Source organism: Triturus cristatus, chromosome 4_2 (assembly GCF_964204655.1).
Source record: "Triturus cristatus chromosome 4_2, aTriCri1.1, whole genome shotgun sequence".
Lineage (NCBI taxonomy): Eukaryota > Metazoa > Chordata > Amphibia > Caudata > Salamandridae > Triturus > Triturus cristatus.
This window is the reverse complement of record NC_140586.1, coordinates 364,917,036-364,932,093: the sequence shown is the minus strand read 5'-3', so window position 1 is coordinate 364,932,093 and position 15,058 is coordinate 364,917,036. Positions and strand designations below refer to the sequence as shown.

Here is a 15,058-nt window from a genome sequence, read left to right as displayed (position 1 = left end):
GTAGTCCACCCGCGGTGCTTCCAGTTTTGGGTGAATTAATTTTAGTGAGTTCTTTACATTTTAATCAAATTCTTCCTACAACCCCGTATACCAGCAAAGGTATCAATATGCTTCAGAACGAAAAAGTTAGAAGTGTACAGACGGTTTAATAATGGAAACTGTAGAGTCTGTCCCCACACTCTGGGCGATTTGACGGGTGTAGGTCCATACAGTGATCGCTTTGTAAATTTGATTTTGAATGATGTTCGGTGTTAACATTCAGTTTTAATGCATTCCTTTAACTAGTGAAATAATTAAGGTATTAAGGTCCGGGAATTGTAAGGCAGTGCTCAGAGACTAAGAGTAAAGCATTATTTTTCTCATTAGACTTTGTATCAAAGATCTATCTCCGTCTAAATACTTGATATTGATGGATAATTTCAGACCCAATTAATATAGGAAATCAAATTCTTGGGTGTTAAATTGAAATGCACAAAATTGCTGTTTGTTTGTAATATCTCAAGGTCTTAAAGAACCAACTTCTCGGAAATCTATACTTCCTAACCAACTGACCATATTGTTGAAGTAAAAGTGGAATAGGGCATGACGCTTGTGACATGGTCTAGATCTTCAGTCTCACTATTCTTAAAACATGTCTGCAATATAATTTTGATCAATTCTTTGTCATCTCCACAGTAAGTGCAGAAATAAATCTGGGTGGATGGAACAAATGATGGACCTTTATTTAAAATGGAGATGAGTCTTGCAATTGAAAGCAGCAAGTGTTGCATGAATCCAAGAGTATTGACAAATTATGTGTGACCCCCAAAGAGTGTCCAAGATTCTCGAGGTCTGATTAGTTTGGATATTAGCTGCTACTTGATGTGCTGGAAAAGGTAGTAAGGGATACTAAAATTGTGCTGAGGAGTCTAGAACAGACACAATAATCTTCTGACAAGTCTTGTCCCTTCTTTATTATGTGAATGAATATCTTCTAAGTTTCTGTATTTTTTTACCAAAGGTATATTTTTTAAGGACTTATCTCATCGTTAATGTCCGCTAGTAATTTCTTGGCATCCATCAAGCTTGTGATTAAAAGATTTTTGTCAATGGGGAATTAATTATAGTATACTTTTCCCAGATAAATTCTGTTGACTGCACCTTTTTTCATTCCGAGCAATGTGTTGATTCGCAGAATGCGTGATGATATTACCTAAGACCTTTTGAAGTTTAGGTCATTAGTCCATCCCCGTCGTAGTCAGAGCGGGTGATCCTATCTTGCTCTCCTTACTATCAATCTGCCTGGTATCTTCAATGGATTATATCTGTATTTTAGAAATGTCATGAAATTCTGTGCCAAATTTTCCAGTGATATTGACAAGCTGCACCAATTGTGAATTTGTTTTTGTTATAATGCTTGTAGTGGCCTTTAAGGATTGTCCATTCCAGAATATGTTGAGAAGTAGGAGTTGTGTAAGGCAAAATGTAGTCAGAAAATTATTGACTCGGTATGAATAAAAAAATAAAGAGGGATACACAAGAGAAAGCCTGGGAGGGTCTTGCAGAAGCAGCAAGGCTGAGAGACAATAACTCATTCTGGGAGATAATTAACCATCCGTTCTTTGCTGAGCATGATGCCCCGCGGGTGGAAGTAATTATCCCAGCTGATCTATGGGTGGCCCACTTCTCACAAAGATTTGAACCTGGGCTGAATTACTCTTCATCCACCCTTTCAGCCAACAATTTTACTAGCCCTGTGCCATGTTCACAATCCTGTTTGATAATTGAAGCTAAGGAAGTAGTCAACGCTATTAGGAAATGTGCCCTCGGATAAGCGCCTGGCCCTGATGAGTCTTTCCCCTCTTTTGCTGTGGCTAAAGATCTGGGGAAACCCGGAGGTGGATTTGGTGAGGTCTAATGTTTTTGACTGCTTAGCACTGCATGGGGTGGCACAGATCCCATGGTTATTATATCTTGAGAATACCTTTGAGGCCATAGGATTTGCTGAAATCTTTGATAACCCTCGTATGATATCCATTGGAAGTAAAAAAAATAGTTAAGAAGTGTTTCTAAAACCACTGTACAGATTTGAGGTAGCGGAGGGTCCAGTCTCTGGTTTCATTTGATAGATACGTGTTGGTATTAACCTGCAACAGCATGAAACCGCATCCCTCTTGGTTCCTCAACCCCATCCAACGATGTTCCTTGACATATTTTAGACTGAGTTTGATACATTTTAAGGTCCCCTTTCCCCTGCCATATATTGTTCTGTCCCCTACAGAAGGATCCTAGGCATGGTTCCTGTTTTACAAAGATCACGTTTGGGAACCCATCAGAAAGACCTGGTGTTTCTACAGAAATTAGGTACTTTAAAAACTTGCCTAGCAGTGTTAAATTTTATTAGACAGGCCGTAAGGATTAGAATAAGGTATGAACTAACTTCTTTTTGATGCTGATTCTGTCTCCATGTTATTTCTTTTAGATGTTCTAAGGTGTGGAATGTTTTATTTATGAATCCCAGTGCACTGCTGTCTGTATGATATTTACAGAGACCTATGTTTTTACGCAGTTATCCTATGTGATTTGCACTGCGCATTTTAATAGTTTTATGGGGTGAATTGCTTTTATTTCTTGTGTTTTATGTCTTTTTGGCTGTTTGCCGAATAAAGATTTGTTTTGAGACTCGAAATGGCATGGTGACATTCCATAATTGGTGGTTAACTTAATTTAGTTGGCTTGCAGTAAAATATTGATTATTTCTGTTGCTGGGAAATACGTCGCTATTACCTAGCAAAAATTTTTTTTTAGATTTAGAATTTTTTTCTTAAACAATGAAAATTCGCACTGCAGATATGCAAGGCGTTGTGCTTGCTTGCATTATCAGGTGGAAAGTGAAACCAGGAAAAACAAAGACATATTACTACAGATTCTGTGTAAACTGCAGTGTTTATGTAATTTAATTTACTTGTCAAAAACAAAAGCAAAACGTTGCATCGAAGCCAGGGAAGTAAACGAATTAAAGTAAATATGAAAAACCAATATTGTGTATCCAATTCCTATAGGTTGCAATGTTGACGTCTCTCTGTTATGCCCGTCCTGAGAAAATACTTGACGAGCATGCAGTGTAATCAGTTACATGCCACCTAATTAACTGGTCAGGTCTTAGAAAAGAAACTGCAATTTAGTAGCAAACTGGTAATTTTGCATTTATGTATTGACAGTGTTAGTTAAACTTGCACATGCTGTGGCGTCCACGTCTGACTGAACACCTATCAAAACAAGCTAATAATTCTCTCCAGTATATGTTGATTGTGAAAAGGCAGTATATTTGGCGGATCAGAGCATAAAAACTGTCCTTGGTTGAAAATTCATGCTGCAAATATAAATCCCGGAAAGGTCCTGAGGGATTTTCTGTTGGCGATGCAGGCCTGCTAAGGCGCCCTGGGGATACAAGCAGTTATTCTCAGCTTAATAAACTGACAGCATGACAGGCTGCTGGGGTATTAAAGGTAAGCTGATGCAGTTTGATGTGCAGTTAAACCTCAGATAGAAGCACATAGTGAGGTATTCCGCTGTTACTAAAGATCTGTCAGCGCTCAGGTTCTATGCATCGCTGGGTTTATGTACAGGCACAACTGCAATGTGCCAAAGGCGTCCCCGAGAGAGTGCGTGGGCCCCCCATGCCATCCTGAAGAGTGGAATGCTTCTTGACTGCCCCTAGTGGAGTCCAGAGGAATGTCATGGAAGTTTTGCTTCTTGACTACCCCTAGTGGAGTCCAGAAGAATGTCATAGGAGTTTTGCTTTTGACCGCCCCTAGTGGAGTCTAGAAGAATGTCATAGGAGTTTTGCTTCTTGACTGCCCCTAGTGGAGTCCAGAAGAATGTCATAGGAGTTTTGCTTCTTGACTGCCCCTAGTGGAGTCCAGAAGAATGCCATAGTAGTTTTGCTTCTTGACTGCCCCTAGTGGAGGCCAGAAGAATGCCATAGGAGATTTTCACTAGACCACACTGGATCTAAATTTAGCCCTTGTAAATGTTGTAACACCACTCCCAATGCCCCAAACAAGCACAGCTAGCAAGTCTAAAGCTCTGCAGAAGTGTTTGAGACCACATGATTCAGGTAAATTAAGTTTTACTTCTGGGCCTTGGTCTGGTGCAGCAAATCTGGTTCTGCTTGGAGATCGACCCAGGATATCTCCTAGCATTGATGAAGGAAAGCTACAGTCCAGAAAGGAAAACACAAGCATATACTTGACAGAATCAAAGAGGCTTACCTGAAAGCGCGAGCATTGTGTGCACACGTTTGTCCTTCTGTGTGCAACATTGTATCTGTTTAATTTGGAAAGGAGATGGGACTGGGGCTAGGTTTCTCTGTTTTATTAAATTTATTTTACTCTTGTGCATTTGTATAGCACAGGCAAGGCCAAATGGGCTTCAGTGCACTACACAAAGGAGTAAGGTGATTGAAGTAACAATAAGCTCTCAACAATCCAATCAAACAGCGATTTGTACATTCCATAAAATAAACCGTGGCTGTCTTCTTGAGCTGTCGCACATTTTGGTTCTTAGATGATGCATCAGAATGTATTACACGTTTGAAATTAGACACGATTCTAATAACAGATCTTTCTAGATATACAGCAGAGACCTGGAGACCAATGTCCCTTTAACCTGCATCGCTTGTAATGGCATATTTTGAAAAGATCCCTCGGTCTGCCAGAAATCAGTGATGATTTCTTGTATTGACAAGCACGTGGATTTGATTCTAGTGCCTGTAGAATGTATTTGTAATATAATTATTTGAATAAATCTTTGCTTTTCAAACCCAGAATTAATTAACTGATTTTGATAGAGCTCGATTACATGGTACCCAAAATAATATTGTATTAGCAAAAAAATCATGTTGAAAACATTCAAAAGACTTTTGTAGTCCATCTATATCACCTATCGGTAATATTCACACACCGAATATAGTCACAAACGTATTGTAATCTATTTCCTATGAGTGATCCCCTCCCAAAGAAAATTGTTTTAACCTTTTACACCTTGCTGCTCATCAAATTATGTTGACAAGGTGTGTTTCAGCCTCCCTGTTGGGTCCTAGTTTTGGAGGTCTTATTCAGGACTATGCACCTTTTGTATCTAATCCAAATGGGGTCTGTTTACCTTGGTCAATAAGGTATCTAGACAGGTGGAAGTAAAAGCCCTCTGGAGTCTTTCTGTAGTTACATAGTGGAATGAGTACGTTCCCTCTAATGCGCGTCAAGGAAGTGCTGTGCGGAGATGTACCGTTGCTGTGCTGTCGCCCTGTGGTGTATCGCTCAATCATAGCAATTCCCACACTGGCTTCACATTTCCTTAAAAAGGACTGTGGGTTATTGCTCTGTGTCTGTAGCCCAAACAGTCACCAAAAGCAAGTTTCCTCTTATCTGTCTTGGCATTCAGTGCCCGTTTCAACACAAATAGTTTTATCACCGGGCCGTGTTTCCTCCAAGCAACATGTATCATTTCTTTCTTGACTAAAATGCGGACCCTTCCATTAGCATTGTAAATATTGAATCCACTTGAGGAAAAACACAGGGCAAGTCAAAACGGATTGGTGAATGCAAATTTCCAGCACTGAAAGGTCTTTGATCTCCATAACATACAATACATATTCCAATATTTTCATGGTCTGGAAAACAAGTTTGATGCTCCTCAGAGGTGGTTGGAGATCGGCGCCTGCCCAAAACCAAAGGTTTGAAAGAAATGGAAGGAAACAGTGCATTAATCTGTACAATTTGCCTAAAGGATTTGCTGGAGGACATGATCAGCATTACACTACGCTTGGGAAGGATATGAAAATAAGAAGTTTCCATATCTCACAACCTCATTCCTGATACTGGAGGCATGTCTTAATTCAGACATGTTTTACAGGCTCCAGTGGTAATCTCTCTATTAAGATTACAGAGACCATCGAGGATTAGGCAGAAGGCAATTCCTAATGTTGCACCAAATTTACATGCTCACGTGTCCGATAACAATTATGATTTTTATAAACATAAACTATGAATTTGTACGCAAAAATAACTCCACACGATTCCTGAAATAACAGCACGGTGGCAGGTGGTCTCTGGAATCAACGGAGTATCACAAGCAATATGTTGTTCCAAAGCAACATGAAAATTATCAGCTTGAAATATATTTTGGAAATGCACTCATTTTGCAATCTTAAAAAAGGCATCAACATTCCCTCATTTTTTTGTACATAAACCCACCACCATCCCTGAAACAAATGATTTCCAAAACGTACATACTGGAGGAGCTGCCTCGTCTGGTCTTATCTAGGTTGAACTTGCCTAACATCTAAAGCTGATCTCTACCTCCTATTGCTGATCGAGCTCGCCCAGGAAAAATAGTCCCTTGGCCCAAGTCCCTAACGCTTTCTGCTTGGCGTAGAGTTGGTTGTTGCATGCCCTATCTTACCATGTCTCCCTGCCAGTCCCTGGGTTCCTTAGCAACCAAGGTAATGACACAATCTTGAGAGCATCCTGCGTTGCAGCTATGCTAAACACTGAACATTTTGTGCCCTGTGTTTGCATTTGCTTACTTTGAAATAATGTGGGCGTCCTATATCTCCGGTCACACAAAGTTGAGCACAATCTTTGAAGACCAGCATTGGTAAAATAGGACAAAATACAATGTGGGATATTATCATTTCGGCAAGAGTTGCTCTGCCCATCACTGACAAAGTCAACATTTAAAAGAACCGGATAGAATTACATAGCTTGCCTATGGGCTTGATGATATTGCCCCTAGCAGGTTCCCGACCAAGTGACAGACCTGGATCCTGAGATACGTAGACATGCTTCTAGTCGAAACCAGGCGGGATGGGTCCGTTGCTCCCAGCACCACTAGTAGATCTGGTCTCTGTGAGAAAAGACGGACTTTACCCCAGATTAGTCTTAGACCAGACAAAAGACTAAATCTGTTCACTATATACATCACTGGCGACAGGTGAATAGAAGGGTTATGAATATACAATATCTGCGTGCAACGCTATACTTTGGATGCTCCATTGTGGGCTAGAGGTCCCACAATGACAAGCCAATGGCTTCAGCTACAGCACAAACAACAGAGGGGAAGGACTCAGGCCTAGGGATAGCTACACCACTATTATCAGCTGGAACATTATCCTTTTCAGAACATTGCATAAGGCCTCTCACCCCAAAGATTTGAACGCCTTCCTCATATCCTCGGGGGCAATTTATGGCAATTCACAGCCCTCAGAGACTATCAATGTACGCTATGAAGACGCCCGGAAAATTATACATTTGGGAATGCAGTTTTGAGATGACTGCTTATCTTTTTTCAAAACTATAAATCCTCTCTTGAACTGAACAGGGCGGGGAGGCATTATGGAAATGCAATACTTGTACGAACACAAGCCCCAATGAATCGACGACCATTGGGAAAGATGAACATGGATAAAAGAAGCTGACATGGTGTCTTCCAGGCAAAGTATGCAATATATACATGTATTGAGGTGGGTAATGTGTATACACTTTTCTGATTCTGTAATGTTGAGTAACCTACAACATATTAAATTAAAAAAACTGTGAATCATCTCTCTTCACTCATGCATTCAACCTCCTTTTATTTACTACACTTTACCTTTTTAAGTACATCATCTGTCAGATAATGCAACATCCTCCACCACACCAATCACCCCCACGTACGGAAGAGGAAATTCCTCACACCAATGTGTGAGCTATGTATCTCCTGTGCAACCTCCAATGCATATGAAGCACCCCTGCATTCCTCTTGTTATAATGCACATCCTTGCTCATACACCCGCTGTGCGATGTAAAGCAGTCTGCTTCCCTAAGAGGATAGATCCATTCTATGTAACATAATGTTGTAAATAGGACCTATTCACTAGGCACTGTGTACTCCTAGCGAGGAAGCCTCATTGGTTAAGAAGAAAGGCAAGGGAGAGACTGGAGTAAATGCATTATTCTTTTCCTTTTGTTGTGAGATCAGGTCCCATCATCAACACCCTCTTCTTCATAGTCTCTTGCTTCCATATATCTATTTTACTTCAGTTCTGTGCTATTAGATTTTAAACCTACGAGTGAGTGATCAAATGAATCAATGGTTCACTGCTTCCCCAAGAAATGGTAGCATATTTTAAAATACTTGCAAGGTTTAGGAGTTATTTCCCAATGAACGAATTTGACAAGGTTCCTTTATGGTTTGGGATTAAGTGTTACATCCTGTTCCTCTCTCTCTCTTCCAGAGCCAAGCCATGCGGGTTGTAAGGACTGTAGGCCAGGCCTTTGAAGTGTGCCACAAACTCAGCCTGCAGCACACAGAGCAGAATGCAGATGGCCAAGAGGACGAGGAAAGCGAGAAGAACAGCGAAGGGCCAGAGGTTCCAGGTAATCATGCTGGATGAGCGTTTCCTTTGTGCGCCACATCCTGTTAACTACGCTGGGTAGACAGAGCACAGGAAGTAGAACATAGTGTCCTTCTGAGGACTTCTTCCAGTTCTAACCTTTCTAGATGCAGTGCCGGCTGACTCGGAACGGGGGCGGTGGGGCGGGGGGCAGGGAGGAATGTATAAAAAATAATTATCGCCCTGCGGCGCAGCCGCCCCCGCAATCCTCTCCCCTCTGCCCTCATCATCTGCACTGGCAGCACCGGAAGCTGACTCTCACAGCCCATCACGATTGGTCTGAACGGCCTGGAAGCCTGGGCATGTACTCTATTCGGCTGTGCAACACAGCTAGAGGGAGAACATGCTAAGTGTGCATGAATGTTTGGCCAGCCCAAGAGGGCCGGACAATCATTCATGCGTACTTAGGGAGTGAAAACCACTCCTCACTTTGCTTAGCCCCGACCCGCCCTTGCTGGCTCCAGTCCTGTACAGAAAAATAAAATGATAATAGCGTCTTGTTATTATCATTTTATTTTTGTACTGCTCAAATAGTGGGGCGATGCTCCTCCGCCTTAGTGGTGGAGCCACCATTGTCTAAATGACGCAAAATAACTGTGTATGTAAGTAAATTACAAGAATTTGTTAGTCCACCTTCAACTGCTGACATTAACAGAAACAATGACTGAATCCTGAACTTGCCACTGCTTTAGATTGTTGAATTGGTATTGTGTAACCAAACACATGCTGCATCTAATAAGCTTAAGATAAAGGGACTTTACTGGATCTGGATATCTTATAAAAGTCTTCTTCACTCGTGGAAAAGAAGACAACAAGACCATGGGAGGCAAAAGTGGCTTTGTGCAATGCTTCCATCAAACATGCAAAGCTTTAGGGGGCCCCTCATCAAGCAAAATTCTGTGAGGGCCCTCATTCACTCTCACCTGCTGTTTTGGTGCAGTCCGCACACCCCCAATGGAGTGCTTGTGCTTGAATAAATTCCATATTTACTATGGCTCCACATCTATTATTATTTGTGACTTGTAGCGCGCATAGCAGCCCTCGGACTTCCCAGTGCTAAGAGACAGGGTGCACGTTGAGGCTGGACAGAGATTAGAGGTATTGCATAAACAGCCACGTTTTGATTGCTTTCCAAAACTCCAATTCTTTGTCCAGGGTCCAATATTTCCATGGTAGACAGTTCCAGAGTTTGGGGGCCAGGTGGGAGAAAGATCCCCACCTCGCCTTTCTGGCACTTGTTGGTTTTAGGATTCCCTCCGAGCTTGATCTCAGATTCCTATTTGGGAAATATAGGGACACCAGATTTCTGATTTTCCTAAGGCCCCTATTATGCAGAACTCTATGCGTTATGACCAGTGCCTTAAATTTGACTCTGGCCTCCACTGGGAGCCAATGTAGTCCTTTGAGGTGCTTTTTTGCGAACTCCTGAGCTGGGACATTGCACAGCAGCCTTCTGAACCAACTGAAGTCTGTGGGTCACATATTTCGTCGCCCCTAGGAGTAGTGAGTTTCCAAAGTCCAGACACAAAGTGACCAAGGAGTGGACTACTGTCTTCCTGAGCTGTATTGGGATCAGCTCTAGGATTTTCCGAAGACTTCTAAGTAGTCTGAAACAGGTGGCTGCGACTTTCTTGGCTTGCGTTGTCATAGAGAGGTCCTTTTCTAGCCAAAACCCAGGTTCTTAATTGATTCTTTAGGCATGGGTGGGCTGTCCAAGCAGTCAGGCTAGCTTATGGATGGCCTGAAAATTGTCTTGTTCCCGAGGAGCATTAACTCCGTTTTGTCCCCATTCAGTTTTAAGCAACTGTTGGTCATCCACTCCATGACTTTTTCCAAGCAGGATGCTAACCTCTCGAAGTTCCCGTTGGTTATGGGGCCTATGGAGATCACCAGCTGCGTACCGTCAGCGTTGGACGTCATGGAGATATCGAACTCTTGGGTAATCCTAGATAGTGGCTTCATATACACATTAAACAGCGTGGGGCTCAATTAGGAAACCTGTGGCACCCCACACGTTAATGACATAGTTTTAGAGAGGGTTGAGTTTTCCAATACTTCGAATGTTCTTCCCTCCAAAAACGAGGCCAGCCACTGTAGTATGGGGGACCTTGTACCTCGATGGCTGAGAGTCTGCTTCGCAGAGTGTGGTAGTCCACAGTGTGGAAAGCAGCACTCCGGTCCAAGAGGAGTAAGACAGCTAATCTTCCCTGATTAAACGATATTCTGAGTTCCTCCACCAGCGTCAACAGAGCAGACTCCGTGCTGTGTTGCGCCCGGAAACCCACCTGGGTGGAGTGGAGAAGTAGTTTGTTTCCAGGAACTCAGACAATAATCTGTTGACGTGCTTTGTATGTGTGCACAGGATTGTCCTAAGTGCTTTTCCAATAGCTTATGACAAAACAAAAGGAAGCGGCTGTCCCGCCCCCGACTGCTGCACTGCTGAATGAGGAAAACTCTCCTCTAGAAATGAACTCAGTTATGACCCGGTACTCCATAGTAATCAAAAGTAATCCGAAAGTATATGAATGCCGATGGACCATATTCTCAAACATATTTTATCAATCGGGAGACAGCGATATGCAATATGAATGTTTATTATGCATTTTCAAATGTCTACTGCTGCATTTCGCTTAAACCATAGACACGTGCTTTTAACAATCCTTCAAAATGGCACTTGTACAACAACCCAATGCATTTCGAACCGATTAGGTTCTTCGTCAGGGGTACTGAAACAGATAAAACAGAAAGAACTGCATGAACAACCATACTGAGCATGTGCAACTAAAATAATGCAACGCAAAAATAAAACAGAACAAATCTATCACCCCGTTGAATAGCCACCTACATCCCTCTTCCCTCGTAATGACAAAATGTGCTTACATGATCAATAGTAAAAAACCATATGTACAACAGCGTTTCTCCCACCCTTTAACTAACATATCCGTAGAAAAACCGCTCTGATCTTTTACCTTCTGCGCCTACCAGTTGCCAGTGTGCATCTTACTTTCCGCTTTCAGGGAGTTATCAACTTCCCGCCGATTGAGACCGTTATTAAAAGCCTACTCATACACACATTTTTGCAACTATTTCCTAATTAGAACACACCATGTGATTACCCGTGTCCTCTGTTCCCTTCAAAAACAACTAATGCCTCGGTTTCCCATAAAACATTGCGCATGTAACCCAAACCCCATGACCCCATCTTGATCCCAACATAATCGCAAGTCGTGTAAATAAATAATTAGAGAACAGTAAAACACACCCAAGTAAACAAATAATGTCTCAAAAACACATATGTGAAGATACTCGTGCTATGCAAATAAATTCCAATAATATTCCAATAGCTTACCCACAAACGGCAGCAAGGAAATGGAACGGTAATTCCCTAGTTGCGCTGGATCTGCTCTGGCTTTTTTTAGCAGGGGTTTAATTATAGCATGCTTCCATGACGCTGGGACCATGCCCGTCTCCAGTGACTGGTTCATGACCTTAATTAATGGTGGAAGGATGGCAGGTGTGACTGATTTGAGTTTGTGCGGCATGGTAGGGTCTAGAGGCGAAACCGAGTTCACTTTACCCATCAATGATTCTACTTCTTTTGCCTCCACTAGGGGGAGATTGGTGATGGATTTTAAGGGGGGAGCTCCCTCCTGATCCTTTTCCCACCTTGAGGTTAATTCCCCACTTGCCCTGAAAGAGCTATATATGCCCGTTACTTGAGATAGGAAGTAGGTGGCTAAGTCATTGCACCTCTCTTCTGAGGTCTCTGTTGGGTGGGAATCCTGAGCTGGGGTGGTTAAAGCCTTGACTACCACAAACAGTTCCCTTGAGGAGTTTTGGGCCAAGCTGATTTTCTCCTCAAAGAACTTAGCCTGCGTGTCTTTGATACTGTTGTGGTAGCTTCTGATGGCTGACTTATACCAGGTTTTAAGTTGTTGGTCATAGTTTTTCCTCCAGTCCCTTTCGATTTTTTTGCAGTTTTTCTTTAACGCTAGCAGTTGCGGATTAAACAACCCCCCCGCCTTGGGTCTGGATTTGGTTTGGAGGTAACTTTCGAGCTACTTTGTCCAGAGATCGGGTAATCCAGGTTTCCCATCTGGAATATGCTTCCTTCACTGTTACTGATGTCTCAGTATCAGGTGTAGTTGTTTCTGCTAGGATGTTCCCCCATGCATCTGTGTTGAGCTTGGCCCAGAACCTTTTCTTTGTCTCGGCTGTGGGGGGGGGGGGGGGGGGGGGGCACGGTGCTCTCTTCCTTTCTTTCCTAATTTGAAGGGAATTGAAGTGCTGATCGGACCAGGGGACCGGTATTGAAGGTACGACTTTAATGTTGGGGTTGTTAGAGATTACTAAATCCAATAAGTGTCCCTTGGAGTGTGTGGCAGTCATTACCAACTGGGCGAGTTGTAGACCCTCGAGGTCTAGCAGTCTCCTTTTGACGCTGGGGAGGTCCTGATCCTCAGTGTGTAGATTTAGGTCTCCAATTATGGTGGTGTTGGATTTCTTTAATAGTATGCTGGCGAGAGAGTTGGGTAAGCTTTCTAGGAACTCTTCATATGGGCCCGGGGGTCTGTAAATTAAGAGCCCTGAGAAGGTGTATGTGGGTGATACGTCAATTGAAAATTGGAGGCATTCACACCCTTTGATAGGGAAGGCCTCAGTGGTACATTTGTACTCGTTTTTTATCAGAATTGCCAATCTACCCACTACCTGCCCAATCCGGTCCAGTCTGAGTATTTTGTAACCTGGCGGCAGGGCCATTACTATATCAGGGGAGGAACAATCTGTAAGCCAGCTTTCTGTGATAAACAGGGTATCTAGGGTGGTCTCCTCTAAAAGTGAACGGATTTCTGTTTTATGTTTGGGCAGAGAGCGGCAGTAGATCCTAGCTTCCATGCCTGCAGCTCCTTTGGCCCCTTGGTCTTGCTCAACCCTGGCTTAGGAGGTGCTTTCCACTCAGGTTTACAATGATGACACAGTTTTGTATATCCAGAATAGAAGTATGTTGGGAATGGCTTCTTCCATTCCTGTAGTGCATAAGCTCCTTCTCCCACCACAATGTCCTATAACAAACCAAGAAAGAATATATAGTTTTACAAAACTCGTGATTTGAGAACGAGATCTGTGATGAGGAAGACCCAGACTAGTGTAAAGATTATTACTGGAAAGTATTCAGGCTCATAGTACCTCTTTTGTCTTTATTTTCACTGCTCCTACTCTTTGAGGATGTATCCAATCAGAGAGAACAAAGGTCCACAGTAATGTACATGGAGATGGGATGTGGGCTAGGGAGGTCGATCTCAGATCTGGGGAGCCGGGTTTGAGTCTTGGCAATGACATTCGGCATCCTGTGAATCTGGGCAAATCACTTAATCTCCCCGTGCCTAACAAAACTTGAATGTGTCCTTGTGTAACATAACTGGAGCTCATGTAAAGCACTCTGATACCTACGGGTCAGGTTCAAGCTATATATAAAAAAAAAAAAGTTGAGAATTTAATAAAAGGGGACCACCCTTCTAAGAAACACCAAAATGTCTGCTGCCAAAAATGTAGCAGAGAATCTGAGAACGAAAAATAAAAACCAAGCTCCCAGATGATCCTTGGTCCAACCAAACCTAGCATAACAATATTGGTTATGGAAAACAATTGAACCGTGTTTCTCGTTTCAGATATATAAGTACATCAAGGACAGCAAACGTCTGGCTGACTCCCAACCTGGCTTCAGAGCAGGTATCAGCACAGAACCAGCAACTCTGAAAGTTCTCAATGACAAGTATTGCATACTGGATGAAGGAGGCCCTTTTAAACCTCTCAGCCACCTTCAACCAGTATAAGCAGTTACATGTCCTTGAACATAGAATACGTTTCAGAAGTCGCTGTCTAAACTGGTTTACTTCCGTCCATTCCCATACAAAAAAATAAAACTAGTGAAGTTGGGCTTACACACATCTGAAGCCTCTCATACGGTATGTGGTGTCCCAGGAGCTTCTGTTCAAGGCTCCAACATTATTTAACATAATTATGGAACTGCCCTGTTCATCCTTTGCAAACTCAAAAGTGAAGATTTATCAATATGTAGATGCTGCATAACTATCTCCTTAACATCATCTCTGGAAGACATTCACATATTATGATCCTACCTCATTAGAGTCCAACCATAGATGTCTGGAAATGTAAGCCCTTTCAAAGTCAACCCTCAAAGTCAAATTCCTTTGCGTATCACCGTCCTTTACCAAATTGCACTCAACTTTACTGGCTGAACTGAAACTTAGTGGTTCTCACCCACCTTATCACCTGAAGTGAACTCGTGACTGAGTAGCCATCTCCTCATCAAAACAGAAACAGCAAAGCCTTCCTGCACTCTCTAGGAAACATATTAAAATAACTGTCACTCAGCCACAAGTTAAATTTGCAGCTGATACACTAGTGATTTAGCTGCTAGACTCGAGTAATGCCCTGCTCACCAGTCTACCTGAAACAAGCCATGCCCTGTTAAAAGCAATCTTCCACTTCAAAACTGGTTCACCTCAAAGAAAAAATACAACCACTTAATACCTATATTGAAAGACCTTCATTGCCTATCATAGAAAGCGATTTCCAAATTCAGAATATTCTTCCGGACCTAATAAGCCATCCATTTGA

The 15,058-nt window shown here is 42.4% G+C and overlaps 1 protein-coding gene across 2 annotated transcripts in view; it reads left to right on the top strand.

The window, feature by feature from the left end:
- Window positions 1-15,058, top strand: part of LOC146833896 (carboxyl-terminal PDZ ligand of neuronal nitric oxide synthase protein-like) — a 1,023,200-nt gene that overhangs the window by 777,961 nt on the left and 230,181 nt on the right. For both annotated transcript variants that reach the window (XM_085601806.1, XM_085601805.1), the window contains exon 6: window positions 8,258-8,399. In XM_085601806.1, coding sequence (XP_085457932.1) covers window positions 8,258-8,399 — 142 coding nt within the window. The remainder of the gene's footprint in view (window positions 1-8,257; window positions 8,400-15,058) is intronic.